The sequence below is a fragment of the Benincasa hispida genome, chromosome 9 (genome assembly GCF_027475165.1).
Source record: "Benincasa hispida cultivar pf3 chromosome 9, pf3_genome.v1.1, whole genome shotgun sequence".
Lineage (NCBI taxonomy): Eukaryota > Viridiplantae > Streptophyta > Magnoliopsida > Cucurbitales > Cucurbitaceae > Benincasa > Benincasa hispida.
This window is the reverse complement of record NC_143486.1, coordinates 10,344,486-10,360,163: the sequence shown is the minus strand read 5'-3', so window position 1 is coordinate 10,360,163 and position 15,678 is coordinate 10,344,486. Positions and strand designations below refer to the sequence as shown.

The 15,678-nt window shown below is 33.8% G+C and overlaps 2 protein-coding genes across 2 annotated transcripts; one reads left to right on the top strand and one right to left on the bottom strand.

The window, feature by feature from the left end:
* Nucleotides 1–231: 231 nt before the first annotated feature.
* LOC120085753 (VQ motif-containing protein) lies at nucleotides 232–1,035 on the top strand. Its single transcript, XM_039041932.2, has one exon. It carries the CDS (start codon nucleotides 532–534, stop codon nucleotides 946–948), a length of 417 nt encoding a protein of 138 aa, XP_038897860.1. The 5' UTR covers nucleotides 232–531; the 3' UTR covers nucleotides 949–1,035.
* Nucleotides 1,036–2,061: 1,026 nt separating this feature from the next.
* LOC120085752 (Tetratricopeptide repeat (TPR)-like superfamily protein) lies at nucleotides 2,062–13,372 on the bottom strand. The gene is made up of 22 exons (XM_039041931.2): nucleotides 12,886–13,372; nucleotides 12,741–12,802; nucleotides 12,537–12,629; nucleotides 12,357–12,429; nucleotides 11,169–11,501; nucleotides 10,953–11,020; nucleotides 10,715–10,846; nucleotides 10,554–10,595; nucleotides 9,930–10,457; nucleotides 9,676–9,830; nucleotides 9,109–9,586; nucleotides 8,970–9,032; nucleotides 8,769–8,870; nucleotides 7,853–8,266; nucleotides 7,650–7,751; nucleotides 5,424–5,528; nucleotides 5,174–5,307; nucleotides 4,816–4,999; nucleotides 4,557–4,688; nucleotides 4,330–4,442; nucleotides 4,163–4,244; nucleotides 2,062–4,043 (listed from the first exon to the last, which is right to left on the bottom strand). Exons 1-22 carry the CDS (start codon nucleotides 12,953–12,955, stop codon nucleotides 2,394–2,396), a joined length of 5,115 nt encoding a protein of 1,704 aa, XP_038897859.1. The 5' UTR covers nucleotides 12,956–13,372; the 3' UTR covers nucleotides 2,062–2,393.
* Nucleotides 13,373–15,678: the final 2,306 nt, after the last annotated feature.

Sequence of the window (15,678 nt, the reverse complement as noted above, 5' to 3'; positions counted from 1 at the left end):
TGAATACCCCTAAAATGAATAGATGTCTTAGCTATTGAAATATGTTTATGCTGACAAATTTATGAAGATTGACCAATTAAGAGTATTTAACTAATTGAGATATGAAGATACTATCCTTCAACTTCTTAAATCTCAAATAAGCTCAGTAGTGACATTTTCTATCACTTTTTTTTTTTGGTTCTTTTTCCTTTCTTTCTCATAGTCTAGAGTGTAGAGAAAGCCAAATTGAGAATGATTTTCAATATTCAAAAGTGCAACTTGCAAACAAAGGGAATGACAAATCAAAGGAAGGTTTAATTAGGTCATTGACTATTAATGTAACCTTTTTCTTTTTCTCTTTTCCATTTGATCGAAGAAGTTTCATTGCAAGATCATTCCTTATGACAAAATAAAAATAATAATTTCAAAAAAGCAAAGTAACTTTTTTTCAACCTCTAAAATTCCCAATTCTCTTTCTCCACACAATAAAAGCCCCCACACTCGCCTCCCTTCTTTCTCCATTGACTCTGTTTTTTGAAATACTCTTTCCCCATGGCCACCACCAACCCCACCGCAGTCGTCCACTCCGCCACCACAACCTTCGTCGAAGCTGACCCATCAACATTCCGAGCAATCGTACAGAAGCTAACCGGAGCACCCAACCGCCCACCGGCAGCGTTTCGGCTTCAGGAACGGCGGCGGAGTAGCAAGAAGCTGGAGTTGGAGCTGAACAGCGGATACACGGCGGCCGGAGGAATCGGAATGGTGTCGCCGGTGTCGACGTTGGAATTTATTGGACGTGGGAGTCCGTGTGAAGAAGAAGAGAGAGCAATTGCGGAAAAAGGGTTTTATTTGCATCCGAGTCCGATTAGCACTCCCGGAGGGTCCGACCCGCCTCACCTTTTGCCATTGTTTCCTCTTTCTTCTCCTTCCAATTGTAATAACAGAAACCATTCTGTTTCTTCTTAAACTTCTCTCTCTTCAATCATATATTGTTATTTCATTATTACCAGTGATTTGTGTAAGTGAGAATCTATACAATTTATGTTCGGGAAACACTACTGAATGAGATTTTAGCTTAATAGGATTGTGTTCTAGTAACCATTCAATACGAATTCACATGTTCCGGTCTCTTTCATGAAGTTCTCTTTGTTTGGGGCAGAAGAAAGTAATGGGGTGGACAAATAGAAAAGAAAGATGCATCTTTTAAAGAAAAAACTATCAGAACTTGATGCTTGAAAATACAAGGCTATGCTTGTCTTGTGGATACGCTTCTAATAACTGTCTAGTCGTATCAACTTAAATATAAATCAATTACTGTAGCATATATGAGGATTTAATTACTCCTCGTTGTATTTTTTCATCTTAGTTTTCCTAGACAGAGATGTCATGTTTCTTAGGGTTGGATAGATATAGGTTTAAAAAGCGTATATTCCGCTAAATAGGTAGAAATGAAATGTGCATAAGTGGACTGCGTTATTGCACCTCATATAGGGACAAATCATCCAATATCCAAATTCAGTTCGGGAGGCTAAATGGTTAGGTTGGTAACTTGGTATGTGAGTTACATTTCAAAGTTTTGAGATGAGAAAATGAGCTATCTCAGTAAAATTATAAGATTAGAAATCTAGTACTTAAAATTAGTGTATAGTCAACTATGTTTCTTTGGTGATATTCACTTTAATGATTCCAGTGGCAGTAGCCGTTGATTTTAATAGCGACAGGCGTTGGTCAGGCGGCGGCTCAGAAATCCAGCATTCTATTTGTACCATACCAAGTACTAAGCTTTACTATCTAACAAAATCCCAATCCCAATCCCAACTATCTAAACACACATTCATTCTAACGCTTCCCACCTTTAAATCCTCTGGTTCTTAGTCCCCAACTTACTTAAAATAAAAAAAACAAACACACCTCAAGTACAAACGCCTTCAACGGCTGTGATTCAATTGTCAGATCAGATGATGAGAAAGTTGTCTGGATTTCAAGAGATTTCCTTGCGTTTGTGACTAATGGTGGTAGTGGAAATGGAACAGAGAGAAATGTGATGCGGTAGGGTTCAAAAGGAGAGAAAGTTTGAACTTATTAAATTTACCCTTTTATTGATCTAAGAAAATTCAATGATAATGGACAAAAAACGGGGAGAAAAAGAAAAAGAAAAAGAAAAAGAAAAAAGCACTTTTGCAAAGATTATTAGCACGCTCACAAGTGGGGTTGCTAACTACTAAATCAGCAGAATCAAAATTAAAAAGATGAAACTTGCCTTTCATATCCGTTTGCCCAGATTCACTGTTTTTATTCCCGCGCAAAATTGCATCCTTTTCTTTCCAGATTTGAAATCAGAATGAGCAGCGCCACAGACAGCCATTTCTTAGTGACTCTGGGATCAGTTTCTTTCATTCTGCCTAATAATCTCAACGAACAGAAGCACAGATTGAATGCTGGTTGTACAGACCAGCCACCCCATTTGTGAACTGCTGTCTGTTTCTCCTGTTCTTAACCACTATAAATCCTTCACCATCCCCGGCTTTATTCTTATTTACATCGCCGCCCTTCTCGTTTTGGTTATCACCTGACAGCTGTAACTGTCCTTCGTTCCCATATAAAATTTTGATTATGGCACTGTCGTTAGCTATTGCGTCTGATGAGTTTTCTGAAGGTTTGAACTTCTCTTTACCTGAAGGTTCATCAACACCTGAATCCATATTGTTCTGAACTGATTTCACAATGAAGCTCAACAATATCTGCCTTGCAAGCTCGGACTTCTCACAGTCGGAGATGCTTTTCTTTGTTTTACTTTCGATTGTAGAGGTTGATCTTTCAGCCAGTTTATCATCTTCGTCCACACTTGTTTTCGGCGGAGGATTCAATTCTGTTTGAACTTTGCTATTTGTTTCTCCGTGGTTTGTTTGCCAAGCTCTTTGAGGGACGAATTCAGGGGCGTGTGGATTCATCATTGTTGCAGCTCCAAATCCACTTCTTCCCATGACAGGAGCTTGGTATTTCAAAAAACCATGTTTCATACGAAATGAGTTGTTGGTTCGGTAATATAGAGGTGATCGAGGTCCACAAGGGACTCTTGAAGTTGCTGGAGGAAGCAAAGGCTCTAGAGCGCCTTGGCTTGCTCTTACATCATATATGCTAGTGACTGCAGCTGTGTTTAAACCACTAGTCAGAGAAGTACCAGGATTGAATGGTTCGGCTGCAGCCGAAAGCTTGCTAGCATTTGTTTCTGCAGGCTTTTCCGAAGGAGATGAACAGGACATCATCTCTTCACTATCTTGGCTTTGATTTTCTGACTCAGGAGTATTAAGAATTGGTTCCACTACTTCCTTTTGAATCACTTCAACAGAAATATTATTCGTTTCATCATTTTTTGCCATTTCTGAATGATTACGGTTCTGGGGTTCAGCTACTTTCTCCTCTAACTCGTTAATATTTTCCGTATCAACCAATTGCCTTAGAACAGTACCAGGAGGGGCCAGAGCTACTTCTTTGTAAGATATGGATCTTGAAGCTATTTGAGAAACCGAAGCAGGAGATGGCGAGATGACCTTGGAAGCTGTCGCTTTTGCCTGCAGCTTGATTAAATCATCGCCTGCACTTGATCTTTGTGGAATTGATTGCTTTGTCTGTGGAAAACCACTTTGAATGGTCTTAACAGCTGCTGGTTTCTGCACTGGAGAGATTGTTTCCTGCTTGTAATTACTCTGTCTGACATTAGAATATTCAGAGTGGTGCACATTTAGCTTAGGCAGAACCCGTCGTTTCCGGCCAACCTTCCGTCCAATGACATGCCCTGACCGCCCTTTTGAGTGAGCCTCCTGCCACCCATCATCTGAATAAGTTTCTTCCACAGTTTCACTTTTAACCACTGTCGTAATCGCAGTGATGTTTTCAACTAATTTCTTTTTCTCTACATGTAAAAAATTGCTGATTTTAACTTCCTTAACTACACTATCATGTGATAACTCAGTAACTGGTCTTGGAGTATCAATGTGCAACTCATCCTCAGCCATTTGATTTTGATGCTCCTGATGAGTTTTATCACTTGCACTCACTACCTGGCAAAATTAAGGCATCATGAGGCATGAGAAGAAAAGAAATATTCTACTCTATAGAGTGAACACATGGCATTCCTGTATAGTAGAGAAAAATCATGTTACTTACAAAACATGCTTACCTTAGTGCGTCTATGTTTCCTCTGTGCATCATTCCCTTTCGGATCTTGATCAGGATTAATATAATCCAGGAGATCTGATACACTGCAACAAAAGGTCAAAAGTTTTGGTGTGGAGAAATGCCAAAAGTGTTCTGGAAGAAAGTAATATGGGAATACCATATCACTACCTAAGGTGGCCTTTGCTCGAAATTAGTGCATCAGGCTTTGGAGTTCCATTACGTGCTGCTTCCTGCTGCTCCAGAGCTTTCGACTCAAAATATTCCAGCCACGCAGCCGCATCCTGTCCAAGAATAGATCATGCTTGCAAAACTTCAGATACCATTCAAATTTGAAGTCAAACAGTGTCAGACTCACAAATACGATTAAGTTCATCACAGATTGTGAATTCTCCAACCTGAGTGCGAAGGTCTTCTTCTCCAAGTTTGATTTTGAGTATATTGAGTGTTGTTTGTTCGTGTTGCACGCTTAGTGAATACGCCTCCATTAAAGAAAGAGCAATGGCAATGGCATGGTAGCTTGCAGCAGTCTACAGAGTGAAAATGACCATTCATGAGAAAAATCATTAGCATCAGCCTGGTCGAATGAATGTATGTTCACCGACTGACTGATCAATTGATCGAATGAGAATGTGTGCGCAAAAGACAGAGGGGTACCTGAATGTGATCAGCTCCAAGTAACCTCTGGTTGCACTTAAGAGCTTCATGCAGATATCTAAGAGCAACATGAACATTTCCCACACCTTCTTCCATCATTGCAACATTAATGTATGTTGCAGCAGTGTTGGGGTGAGATAGTCCACACGTGAAATGGAGAAGGAACAACGCTCGGTTTACATACCTAAAGAAACACCAAGTACAAGAACCATAATGAGAACTCAATGTTTTATTTAACCCCTAAACTTTCCCATTACTTTATAAACGAAACCATACTACACGAAACAACAAAGTTGATTTTCATATAATAACATGCTTTGGAACTTATTTTCATATAATAACATGCTTTGGAACTTACTTGAGAGCTAATTCGATGTGTTGAAGGCGATAGTAGAAAACCGAAAGGTCTCCATAGCTCTTCATCGTGTCAGGATGATCAAGCCCGAGCTCCCTTTCATTGATATCCAGAGCCTTTTGTTGATATATTGTTGCCTACAAAAAACAAGAGAAAGAACCAACACTTCTTAAACCCAACTACTGTTTTTGCTGCTAAAAGCCAACACCCAAATTAGTTTTTTTCGCTGAATAAATTTATTGAATTGCACTACCTGATTGAAGTCACCAGTGTGGTAGAGCACTACAGCTAGAAGACTATAAGCACTTGCAGTGGTTCGATGGTACGGACCGCAAACAGCAATCATTTTTGCCAATGCCTTCACCAAATATAAGCTTAATCACTATCTACCAAAGCAGAGTTAAGTCTTCCATGTTTTTTTTTTTATCCTAAAAATTTCAAGAAACATTTCTAAAAATAGGGTCAAATTTGAGAAACTACAAAACGTAGTTTTCCCTATTTCGCTTCTGTTTTATATAAAGCCATTTTCTTATGAATCAAAAACCATCCTTGGTTCACTGGTAGACATGCATGCCTAGACACCTCTTGGTTATGTGTTCACATCCCAATTAAGGCACTTTTGATTCAGTTTTTTTCATATTTCTTTTCTTTTATTTCCGTCTTTTATATTTTTTTCATTTTCTTTATTAGTTTGGCTATTTTTTTAAAGAAAAATAAATGTCGCTATATTTAAGCTTTATTTCAATTTTGAATTTTTAGAATCCTCCAATATTTTTAGATTTATATATTATTTTAATTTTCAATTTCCAAATTTATATATAAATTTTTTATTTTAAATAATTTTTAGTTTTAAATATTTTAATATATTGCTATATTTATATTTTATTTTGATTTTGGATTTTGAAATCTTTCAATAGTTAGATTTCTATATTATTCTAGTCCTTACTTTCAAATTTTTAATATATATATATATATATATAATCAATTTTTTTATTTTAAATTTTGAATTTTAAATTTTGCAATATGCATGTTTATATATTATTTTAATTTCAATAGTTAGTACCTTTGAAACCGACTAGAATTTTACAAGATATAAATTTTGTTCAATAAGACATTCATTTAACTTTAATATTTTACAACTACATTATTTATACAATAATATTATTGACTTAGATTTGAGTCCAACATTATTTATAACGAATAACTCAAGTGAAAATAATATAGCATATCACTTTTGAGAAACACTTGAAAGATAGAACAATAACCGTATGATTGTTGTTAATTTTGCATTGAAACTTATTCGTATTTAATAATGTAGATTTTTTATAATTATTATTTGTATGTGATAATATAAATGTTTTATAATTATTTTTTATATCTTAATGTATGTTGTGTATTTTTATTTTATAACATAATCTATAAAATAAGAGGAAAGGAAAAAAAAAATACAACAAACGAAAAATAAAAAATGGTTATTAAACAAATTTCTATTTTTATTTCTTTTTTTTTTCAAAAAAAAGAAACAAAAATAGTTAATAAAAAAAATTCTTGTTTCTAGTTCTTAAAAAATAAGAAACAAGAAACAAAAATGAGAAACTTATCCAACAGACCTTTAATTTCTCAAATATTACTGATTAAATCATTTATCGAAAGGGAGCAATATGGAACGTAAAATTTTATTAATTATAAATGATTAATATCGTGTATAGAAATAAATTAAAAAAAATTGAAGGTTGTGTAAATAATTAATATTATAAAATTTTCAATTAATAATTAATGTCATAAATTTAAGAATAAGCAGTTAAAATTTCTGTGTTTCTCAAGTCTCAACAGAATAAATTAATTTTTTCCTAACAAAATCCAACTAATTTACATATTTAAGTCATGAGGTGTATAGGAAATAGATATATTCTACAAAAAGTAATGAGAATGAAATATTTAAGTCATGAGGTGTATAGGAGGAGAAATTCTCCATCTTTGCTTTACTCTTAATTTTTTATATTTATATTGTCTATATTTATCATTTATTTTTTAAAAGATATATTTCTGTCAAGTTTTTTAGCCTAGTTTTTTTATTTCTATGTCCATTTTTCAAAATGACATTTTTGTCTTTCAATTTTGAATTTAATTTCTATTTGATCACTAGATTTGATATTTCACCCATTTGTCTTCAAATTTTATTAATACTCACTTTGATATCTAACATTAATTTTAAGCTAATTATGATGTGAAAATTTTTTATAAAAAAATTAGTATAAACTTTATAATTCTTTTAATTTTTTAAAATTAACCGATGAACATCCAAGTGAAAGTAAGCATTAAATGAAAGTTAAAAGCAAACAAAACCCAAAATTATAACGTTATAAAATCTGGGACGAAATAAAAATTTGGCCTAAAATTTAGGGACAAAAACGTAATTTTGGCCCTTGTTTTTAAAAGATTAAAATTAATAATTTTATTTGAGAGGAAAAAAGAGCACCTTGGTTCCATAATTGACAGCGTCATCAAGCTTGCCTTTATCAAGAGCAACTTTGGACGATTCCAACAGGTTCCGGCCATCCGCCGACGTGCAACCCACATGCTACACTCAAAATCAACAAACAATGAAATCAATCACCGATTCATTATCAACAATCACGCGATTCGATGATGCAGAGCAATGAATCGATTCAAGATTCTGACCTTACAAACAGGGACCACGCTCACGACGTCGTTTCTCCGGAACGGATTAGGGCATTCCAAATCGAAATCTCTCGGCGCCAATTCCAGCCCTACCTTATGGCAGATCCCTCGAAGAATGGAAAGCTTTCTCAAGTGTGGAAACTCGTTGCTCAATCTCCACTCGAACCTCTTGCTTAAGAATGTGCGTAGCCATTGCAGTCTCAGAGCTCCGTCTTCGTTTACGTTGTTGTTCTCCTCCTCTTCTGATCCGTAGCATCCGAGGAGGAAGTTCAGGGACGAGGCTATGGCGGCGGATAGCTCTGCGGTGTTCTCCACGGCGGCGATCACGGCTTTGATTACGTGCTTGAAGGCTCGAATTACCATCTCGTGGATGCATAGTGCTTGTATGTGTGGAAGCTTCTCTGCTAACTCCACCTAAATCCCGTATTAATCAACATCGTTATATATTTAGGTTCGTCTTATAGAATTTTCGAAATTTTTAATATTGACAAATTTACTAGACACATGATTGTTTATGAAATTTAAATTTATATCTAATAAATCAATTATTTTTATAGATTAATAAAATTAAAAATTTAGAGAGTTATTGGACAAGCTGAATAACAAAATAAAAACAAAACTTATAATTTAATCACTAATATTTTTTTAACAATAAATTTTGAAAAATTTTTTTTTGACAATAACCATGATTGGACTATTGAATGTAATTAAAAAAATGAAGCCTAAGATACATGTAAGTACTTTTCAACATTTTTTAGGTTAAATTTAAATCCAAAAAAATCATAAACTATTGGTTTCTAAAATATTCATATTCTTTTTGAAATTTTTAGAAAAGTCAAGAATAATATTGCAGTTCTCGACGAAGTTTAGGGGAATTCTTTCATTATGTAAGGTTTTTGAAAGAAAATTTTCTCACCACTCGACCCAAGGAGCACATTCGAAGTCCTCTCAAGTGCATGAAATCGGTTAATGTACGGCCATCAACAGGTGAAAGTTCAAGTGACCCAAAATCTGTCACCTAAAAATACAACACATAGAAATGATAACTTAAAAAACAATTCATAATAAAGGTTCACAAACTTTATATCACATATAAGAAACAGCCAACAACTATTACCAGCTTTGGCAATGCAATTTCATCATAGTACTTGTGTGCCATCACCATTAGCTCATCTGCTGTCTGTCCATTTCAAAGATTACTCAGGAACAGTTTGATTTGCTTAACAAACAGTAAAGGTAAAGAATCTCTAGCAAACCTTTAGATGAAGACCAGTTCCACTTTCTTTAAGGCGTGCCAATGCTTGTTTGGATATTAGTTTCTCTAGATCTTCCTCACCGTTGGTTTCAGTTTTCGTGTTCGGGCTGTCAGCTGCACAATGCTTTTCTTCCTCCTCGTTGTCGACCACGGTTTGCTTCTTTTCCCTCTTCTTCAAAAGCTTGAACTGCTTTCCTAGACCTTTGACTGCTGGTTCAATCTCCTTGGCATACTCAGGGGATTTGGACTTGGAATCTGGTTCATTTTCCTGTTTTTGTAGATGTTGCAACCAACATGAACCGAGTTCCCATCTAATTGATTTCTTTGAAGTTGTTGCCTCCTCCTCTAGCTTTGACAAGCTCTCTTTGATTACTTTTCGAACCAAAACTCGGGAGGATTCAAGATCGTCTAAGGTTGTTTGAGCCAACAAGCATTCTTCAGGTGCATTAGCATTGATTTTGTGAAGCTGAATCCTCAGACTGTAATAAGAGTTTAGTAGATCAATACTTGGAAAGTAGGCATGAGTTAAGAATCACTATTGTTTATGATTAGCACGGTGGATTAGGACCTGTTGATGTTGAGAGCATTGGCCCCTCCATCTGGTTGATCCTCAATTACAATATCTTGATTCTCATCTTGTCCGGTCTTTACTTTACCGACGACTTTTACCATTGCAGTGTATCCACAGTGCTTTACAATGACAAGACTTAAGGAGGAAGTATCCTGCAAAAGTTTACTCAAAATGTTTCAATTCTTTTGACAAGAAAATCAAATACAGATGATGGTAAAATATGATTTGATCATATCAGCTTGAGATCTTACCTGAACAACTACATTTTCATCTGCAGTCAGCCCCTTTAGCAAGTTTCTTTGTGCAACTTCCTCATCAGATACACCATCTAATCCATAACCATCGAGTTTCACCACAGGCTTTGTACTTGCATCGATTGGATCACGTCTTATCACGATAGATAAGTCTCCAATTTGATCCTCATAAACAATGCCGGGCGATTTTACTGTAACTTGTCCTGCTGAGTTGGAATCTATAAGACTAGAAATTGTTGAAACAGCTTTTTGTATTGCAATGTCAACAAATTGGCTGTGAAGTAGAAATGCTTTCCGGTCTCGGACAATCCTCTCCTCCTCGGTTTTGCAAGGAAGCTTTACCAATACCGCGAAATCGGTAGCCCACGGCCGTAGATTATGGTCATTGTTTTGTCCTTGGCCACCGCCATTGCCACCCCAATTTTCATCTTCTACTGGTAATGGTGGCAAGTCTGATGGAGTTTCAATGACAGATGGAGGAACAAGCCAAGTATTCATCCGAAATCCATATGGAAGATTTCCAAACTAAACCCAAAAAGACAAAAACTGATAAGAAAACACCATATAACCATTTAGCTTAAGCTTAAACAAAATGGTAGCTTTTGAAAAGATATAACTTACCTTGTTATGTTCAAGAAACGCCTTCATCAAAGACTCATATGCCTGCACATTTTTCACAATTTTTTAGTTGTACAAAGCGAATCAAACCGTTCCCTTTCTTGAATTTTTTGCAAATGAAACAGCATTATCGAATTGAATAGAGCTAAATTCGAAGAACTCACATTGGCAAAAGCTCTGCTGAGTTGCTGCAGAAGGTCCACAAGAGAATGGCTTTGTACAAACTGCTTTCCTGCAGTATAAAATCCCTTTGCTGAGGCAGTTACTTGTATTAGTTTTCCATTGCATATTTTAACCTGCATAATTGTTGGGAAATGTTAAATTGCATCACAAGGAAAGTTCAGTTCTTCAGCAAGAGCATCTTCTTAACAAATCTAAACGAATCATTCAAAAGAACAGCACCTGCATTCCAAAGTAAGCTCCATCGCGTTTCTCGTCCGCTGCACCTTTCAAGTTGCATCTCCTCAATTCTGGGAAGCATACAGAACAAAAACTTTTTGTCAATGGAAAAGCAACCTGTCTTTATTCATTTTTCTCCTGCAGTTGTGAGACTAGAAAACAAGGAAAATGTATTCATTGTAACTAGTCTCTAGTATACTTCAATAATTTCTCACTCACGTAGAATAGGAGGAGAGATGTGGGCCAGGGAGAAGAACTCGAAGAAGTCGGAGAGCTTTGGCGTCGGATGAATGGCAGCCATTCCAAGATTGTCGGAAACAACCGAGACAGATGGCTCCGGCTGAGAAGACGGGGACCCACATCGAACTTCCGATGCCCCGTCCACAGGAGAAGAGGAATTCATATTGGCATGATTATGTACTCTGCTATTCTTCTTGGCCCGAGACTCCGGCGTTGAGGCGCGCCTCGGCTTGCAGAACCTGGTGGTGCAGGCCACAATGTCCAGCAGCCTCCGAACGTGGGCCACGGCTTGAGCTTCATTGGAGTAGTCCTCTGTAAATACACACATGTATCAATTAGAATATGCACAAGTAAAAACTGATCTCATTTTGTAATCATTTAGTTTTTTATTTTTGTTTTTGAAAATTAAGTCCATATCAGTCATATTTCTTACAATGTTTTGCATCGTAATTATTGAATTCTTAGTCAAATTCCAAAAACAAAAATAACTTTTTGAAAGTTACTTTTTTTTAGTTCTCAAAATTTGGCTTGATTTTTTAAATCACAAAAACAGATAACAAAGTAAAGGAATTTGGTAGTGGGAAGTAGTGTTCCTAGGTATAATTTTCAAAAAGAAAACAAAAAAACAAAATAGTTCTCAAATGGGATCGAAAATTTTCAATATTTCTGAGAACCCAATCTGTGCAGTGTTGTTACCATCCTATGCAGATTTTCTCATAAACAAAGAGCAAAACCATCCTATGCAGATTTTCTCAGAAACAAAGAGCAAAAAAATTAACAGTGTATATATATTTATATATTTATCTCAAAATTTAGAGAAAATGGCGTCTTTTCTTCATTTTTTTCTTCTTTCTTTCTACATTTTGGCATTTACTTTAAAGGCAGTGTTTACCAAATTTGGGTTAGAAAAGACAGATACCTTTTCTATACCAAGAATCAAGTAAAGATTCCAAACACCCTTTCCACTGTTCTTAAATTCTTATTCGTTCTCCTAAATAAAATACAACTCTTTTTTAACATCAAAGCCACTTTTATTGATGACCAAAGAGGGCAAATAGGACACAATCTTAATCTAATTTAATCTAAGAGACAAAATAAATGAAACAATGGAGATTGAAATGGTAGTTGAAGAATGATGATGCAAGTTTAGCACTGCCATTTACCTACCTTCAACCATTTTTAACAAACAAGGTTTGAGATTAGCAATCTCCATTTTGTCACTCAATTTCTGCCCCTTGACCTGTAAAGAATAAAATAATAATAAAAAACCATAGAGTTTAAAAATAAAGAAAACATACACATTAACCAATAAAGAACTAAAGAATGAGTTATAAAGAAAGAGAAAACCTCATGGGATAAAGAATAATTTGTTAGGTGACATGTCTCTACATTCTGAGCCAACAGTCTCCTCACATCCAGAATCTTATCAGTAGTGATACCCTGTAACAAAAGATCAAAAATCCAACAAAACCCCTCTTAAAATAAACTTCAAAAACAAAGACACAAAACAAGAACAAGAACAAATTAGAAGAAAGAAGCCACGAAACGAACCTTGAGAACAACTTGGGATTCATAAGGAGTAAGAACAGTAATGTCGACAACACTAGGAATCACTACAAGAAATTAGGAAAAAAAAGACCCCAAATCAGAATTGGATAACATTACTGAAAAAGGGAATATCAATTAGAAACCCAACCTTTCTCTTCTTTCTTCTTCTTTTCAGATTTTGCTTTGTTGGGTTTTCCTCTGCTAGACCTTGGAGCCATATCCTAGACTCCTTTTTTCAGATTGAGAGGCCAAAGAAAACAAAGTTTCAAGTGTTTGAAGAGAATTGTTGGTGACCCAAATGAACAAAAATCATGAGTAGTGAATTCAGATGAGATTAAGATGGGGAAACGGAGAAAAGGGGTTTTGAGGGGAAATGAGAGGAAATGGGGAAATGGGTAATGAGAAAAAAAGAGAAGGATAGTATATTATGAAAGTTTGAGTGAGTGAGTGAATAGAGAAGTGATTGAAAATCAAAAAAGAAGAAGAAGAAGATAGGATAAGGAAAGGGTTTTGGGTTTCACTCTCTTATCTTTAGGATTTTGAGAGCAATGCTAGCCTCTCCTTCTTGCTGATGGCTTGATTTCACTCAATTTTTCTTTTTTTTCTTTTTTATTTCTCTTTCATTTCCTTTTTTTTCTCTGAATACATGTGATTGGAGGTTTTTGAAGAGAAAGAAGAGAGAGAGAGAGAGACAAAAACAAAAACAAAATTGTTGAGAGAAGAGGGTGAAAAGAACCGTTGAGTGAGCGACACGTGGCAATGGAGAAATTTCAGCCGTTCATTTTTTGTTTTATAGGATGTTTTGTAACATCTAGATTTTCTCACCAATTGGGCGGAAGGAATTATGGACCGCTCATTAAAAATTTTCTGCCAATTTTAGCAATAACACAACCAATCTCTTTCTCCAGTGTCACTCTTTATTTCTTTTTTCTTCTTAGTTATGTGTTATTTTTTCCATAATTAAATTACTTTACCAACTAATATACATATGCTTACACCTTAGCATTTGTTAATGTGACAAAATAATTTTTTGTGAATTTTTCAAAAGAAAAATCCATCCTTCTGATACATATTCCATTGCGAATATGGAATTGAAGTTTGAAAAGTTAATAAGTATCTAATTCTACCTGTCATCGAAGGAAATTGACATATCAATTTGATTCCATATTAATGTTATTGTAGTACGTTATAAGAAAGAGGTGAAAATTGAAAGAATTAGGAAAAATGTTTAATAAATATAATGTTTGAATTGATGTATCTTATTTATATATGCTAATTTTTTTTTACATGAAGATGAAATAATATCATTTTTATGTAATTTTGTGAAATTTCAAAAGTTTTGTTAAATAGGGTTATTTCTTGTGATCTTATACTGAATTCTTATAAAAGATGTTTTGCATGTTATAGTAAATGTTGCGCTTTTTTTTATATGAAATACAAAAATGGATGAGTCATTCTTTTTTATTTAAGGAATCTAATTACATGAAAAATTGAGAAAAATGTTTTGGTATTGATGTATCTATTGAGTGATCTACATGATTTTTTTTTTTTTTTTTGTACGTAGTAGATAAAATGAAAGAATAACCGTTTTTATTCATTAAATAGTAATAAATATACTGATTCAAGCATAATTTGATAGGTGAAATGTTGATTATCATTTTAACCATTAAAAAATCAATAACTTCGTAAAATTCCTTTTTTTTTTTTTTTTTTGAAATATTATTATAGATTGTGGCTTTGAGCTTGCTGGCCCTCTTTATCAATATTTTGTCATTTTTTTTGGTAAAATGTATTGAATTAAAATAAACAAATAAATACACTTTGTTTTGTAAATGGCTTGAAAAAAAAAAGAATTAAAAAAAAATCATTTTTTTACACTTTTATTTAGTAAAATGGCTTGAATTAAAGAAAATAAAATAAATAGATCGTTGGCATTTGAGAGAGGACCATGGCCCATGGCGTATTGGAATAGCTCAAATAAATTTTTCTAGACTTTTGTCATTATTTTGCAATGTATTTCTTTAATGTTTTGAATTAAATTTCATAGACTATACACTTGAGTACTACAAAAATATTTTTAATGATATGTACGTAAAATAAAATCGAAAATTTTACCATTTTAGCCTCTAAATTTAAAAATATATATATGTGTCTGAGTTTTCAAAACATACAATTTTAGTCTCCAGATTTTTCAAAACATGTGCATTTTGTTCTGTTTTCAAAATGTAACTTTTAGTCACCGAAGTTTTTAAGAATAAGTTTAAAATATTCCTGGAGTGATTTTTAGGAATTTTTCAAATATAAAATAATAGACTAATATAGCAAAATTTCACTATCTATCTGTGATAGACTGCGATAAACTATTATCGGTAAATGTTTTTAACAGTTTTGTCATTTAAAATAATTTCTCTTTTTTTATTAATTTAAAAAATTATATGAAATTTTGAATTAAAAAGTTTAAAAAAAATTAGAGAGATAAGATGAATTTTTAATTTAAAAACTGAAAAAATATATATTTTTGCATGGACCTTTTAAATATATTCTTTAAAACTCAGTAAATAAAAATGTATGTTTTGAAAATTTAGGATCTGAAAGCACATATTCTTAAAAACTCGATGATAAAATCTTACATTTTAAAAGTTTGGAAACCAAACACGCGTATTCTTTCTAACTCGAGGACTAAAAATGTCATTTTTTCATTAAAATAAACAAACTCTACAATAATAATTGTTAAAGTCATAAAATTAACTAAAAAATGCTAAATTATTTTTTTAAAAAAAACACTCGTAAATTTTGTATTTTATATCAAAAATATCTTTAAATTTAAAGTTTCAAAAATACCATTGAATTTCTAAAAAAAAAAAAGTTCGCAATGTCTTTTCTGTTAATTTTGAATAGAAATCATTAATATTTTATGTCAAAAATACGTCTAAAAGTTTTC

What these genes read in the sequence shown, in the direction of transcription:
- LOC120085753 (XM_039041932.2), top strand. Translation starts at nt 532, where the DNA reads ATGGCCACCACCAACCCCACCGCAGTCGTCCACTCCGCCACCACAACC.
- LOC120085752 (XM_039041931.2), bottom strand. Translation starts at nt 12,955, where the DNA reads ATGGCTCCAAGGTCTAGCAGAGGAAAACCCAACAAAGCAAAATCTGAA. An exon ending in AATCCCAAGTTGTTCTCAAG is followed by an intron (nt 12,630 to 12,740) that starts GTTCGTTTCGTG and finishes CTTTTGTTACAG; the next exon opens with GGTATCACTACTGATAAGAT. An exon ending in TGTGCTCCTTGGGTCGAGTG is followed by an intron (nt 8,267 to 8,768) that starts GTGAGAAAATTT and finishes TACGGGATTTAG; the next exon opens with GTGGAGTTAGCAGAGAAGCT.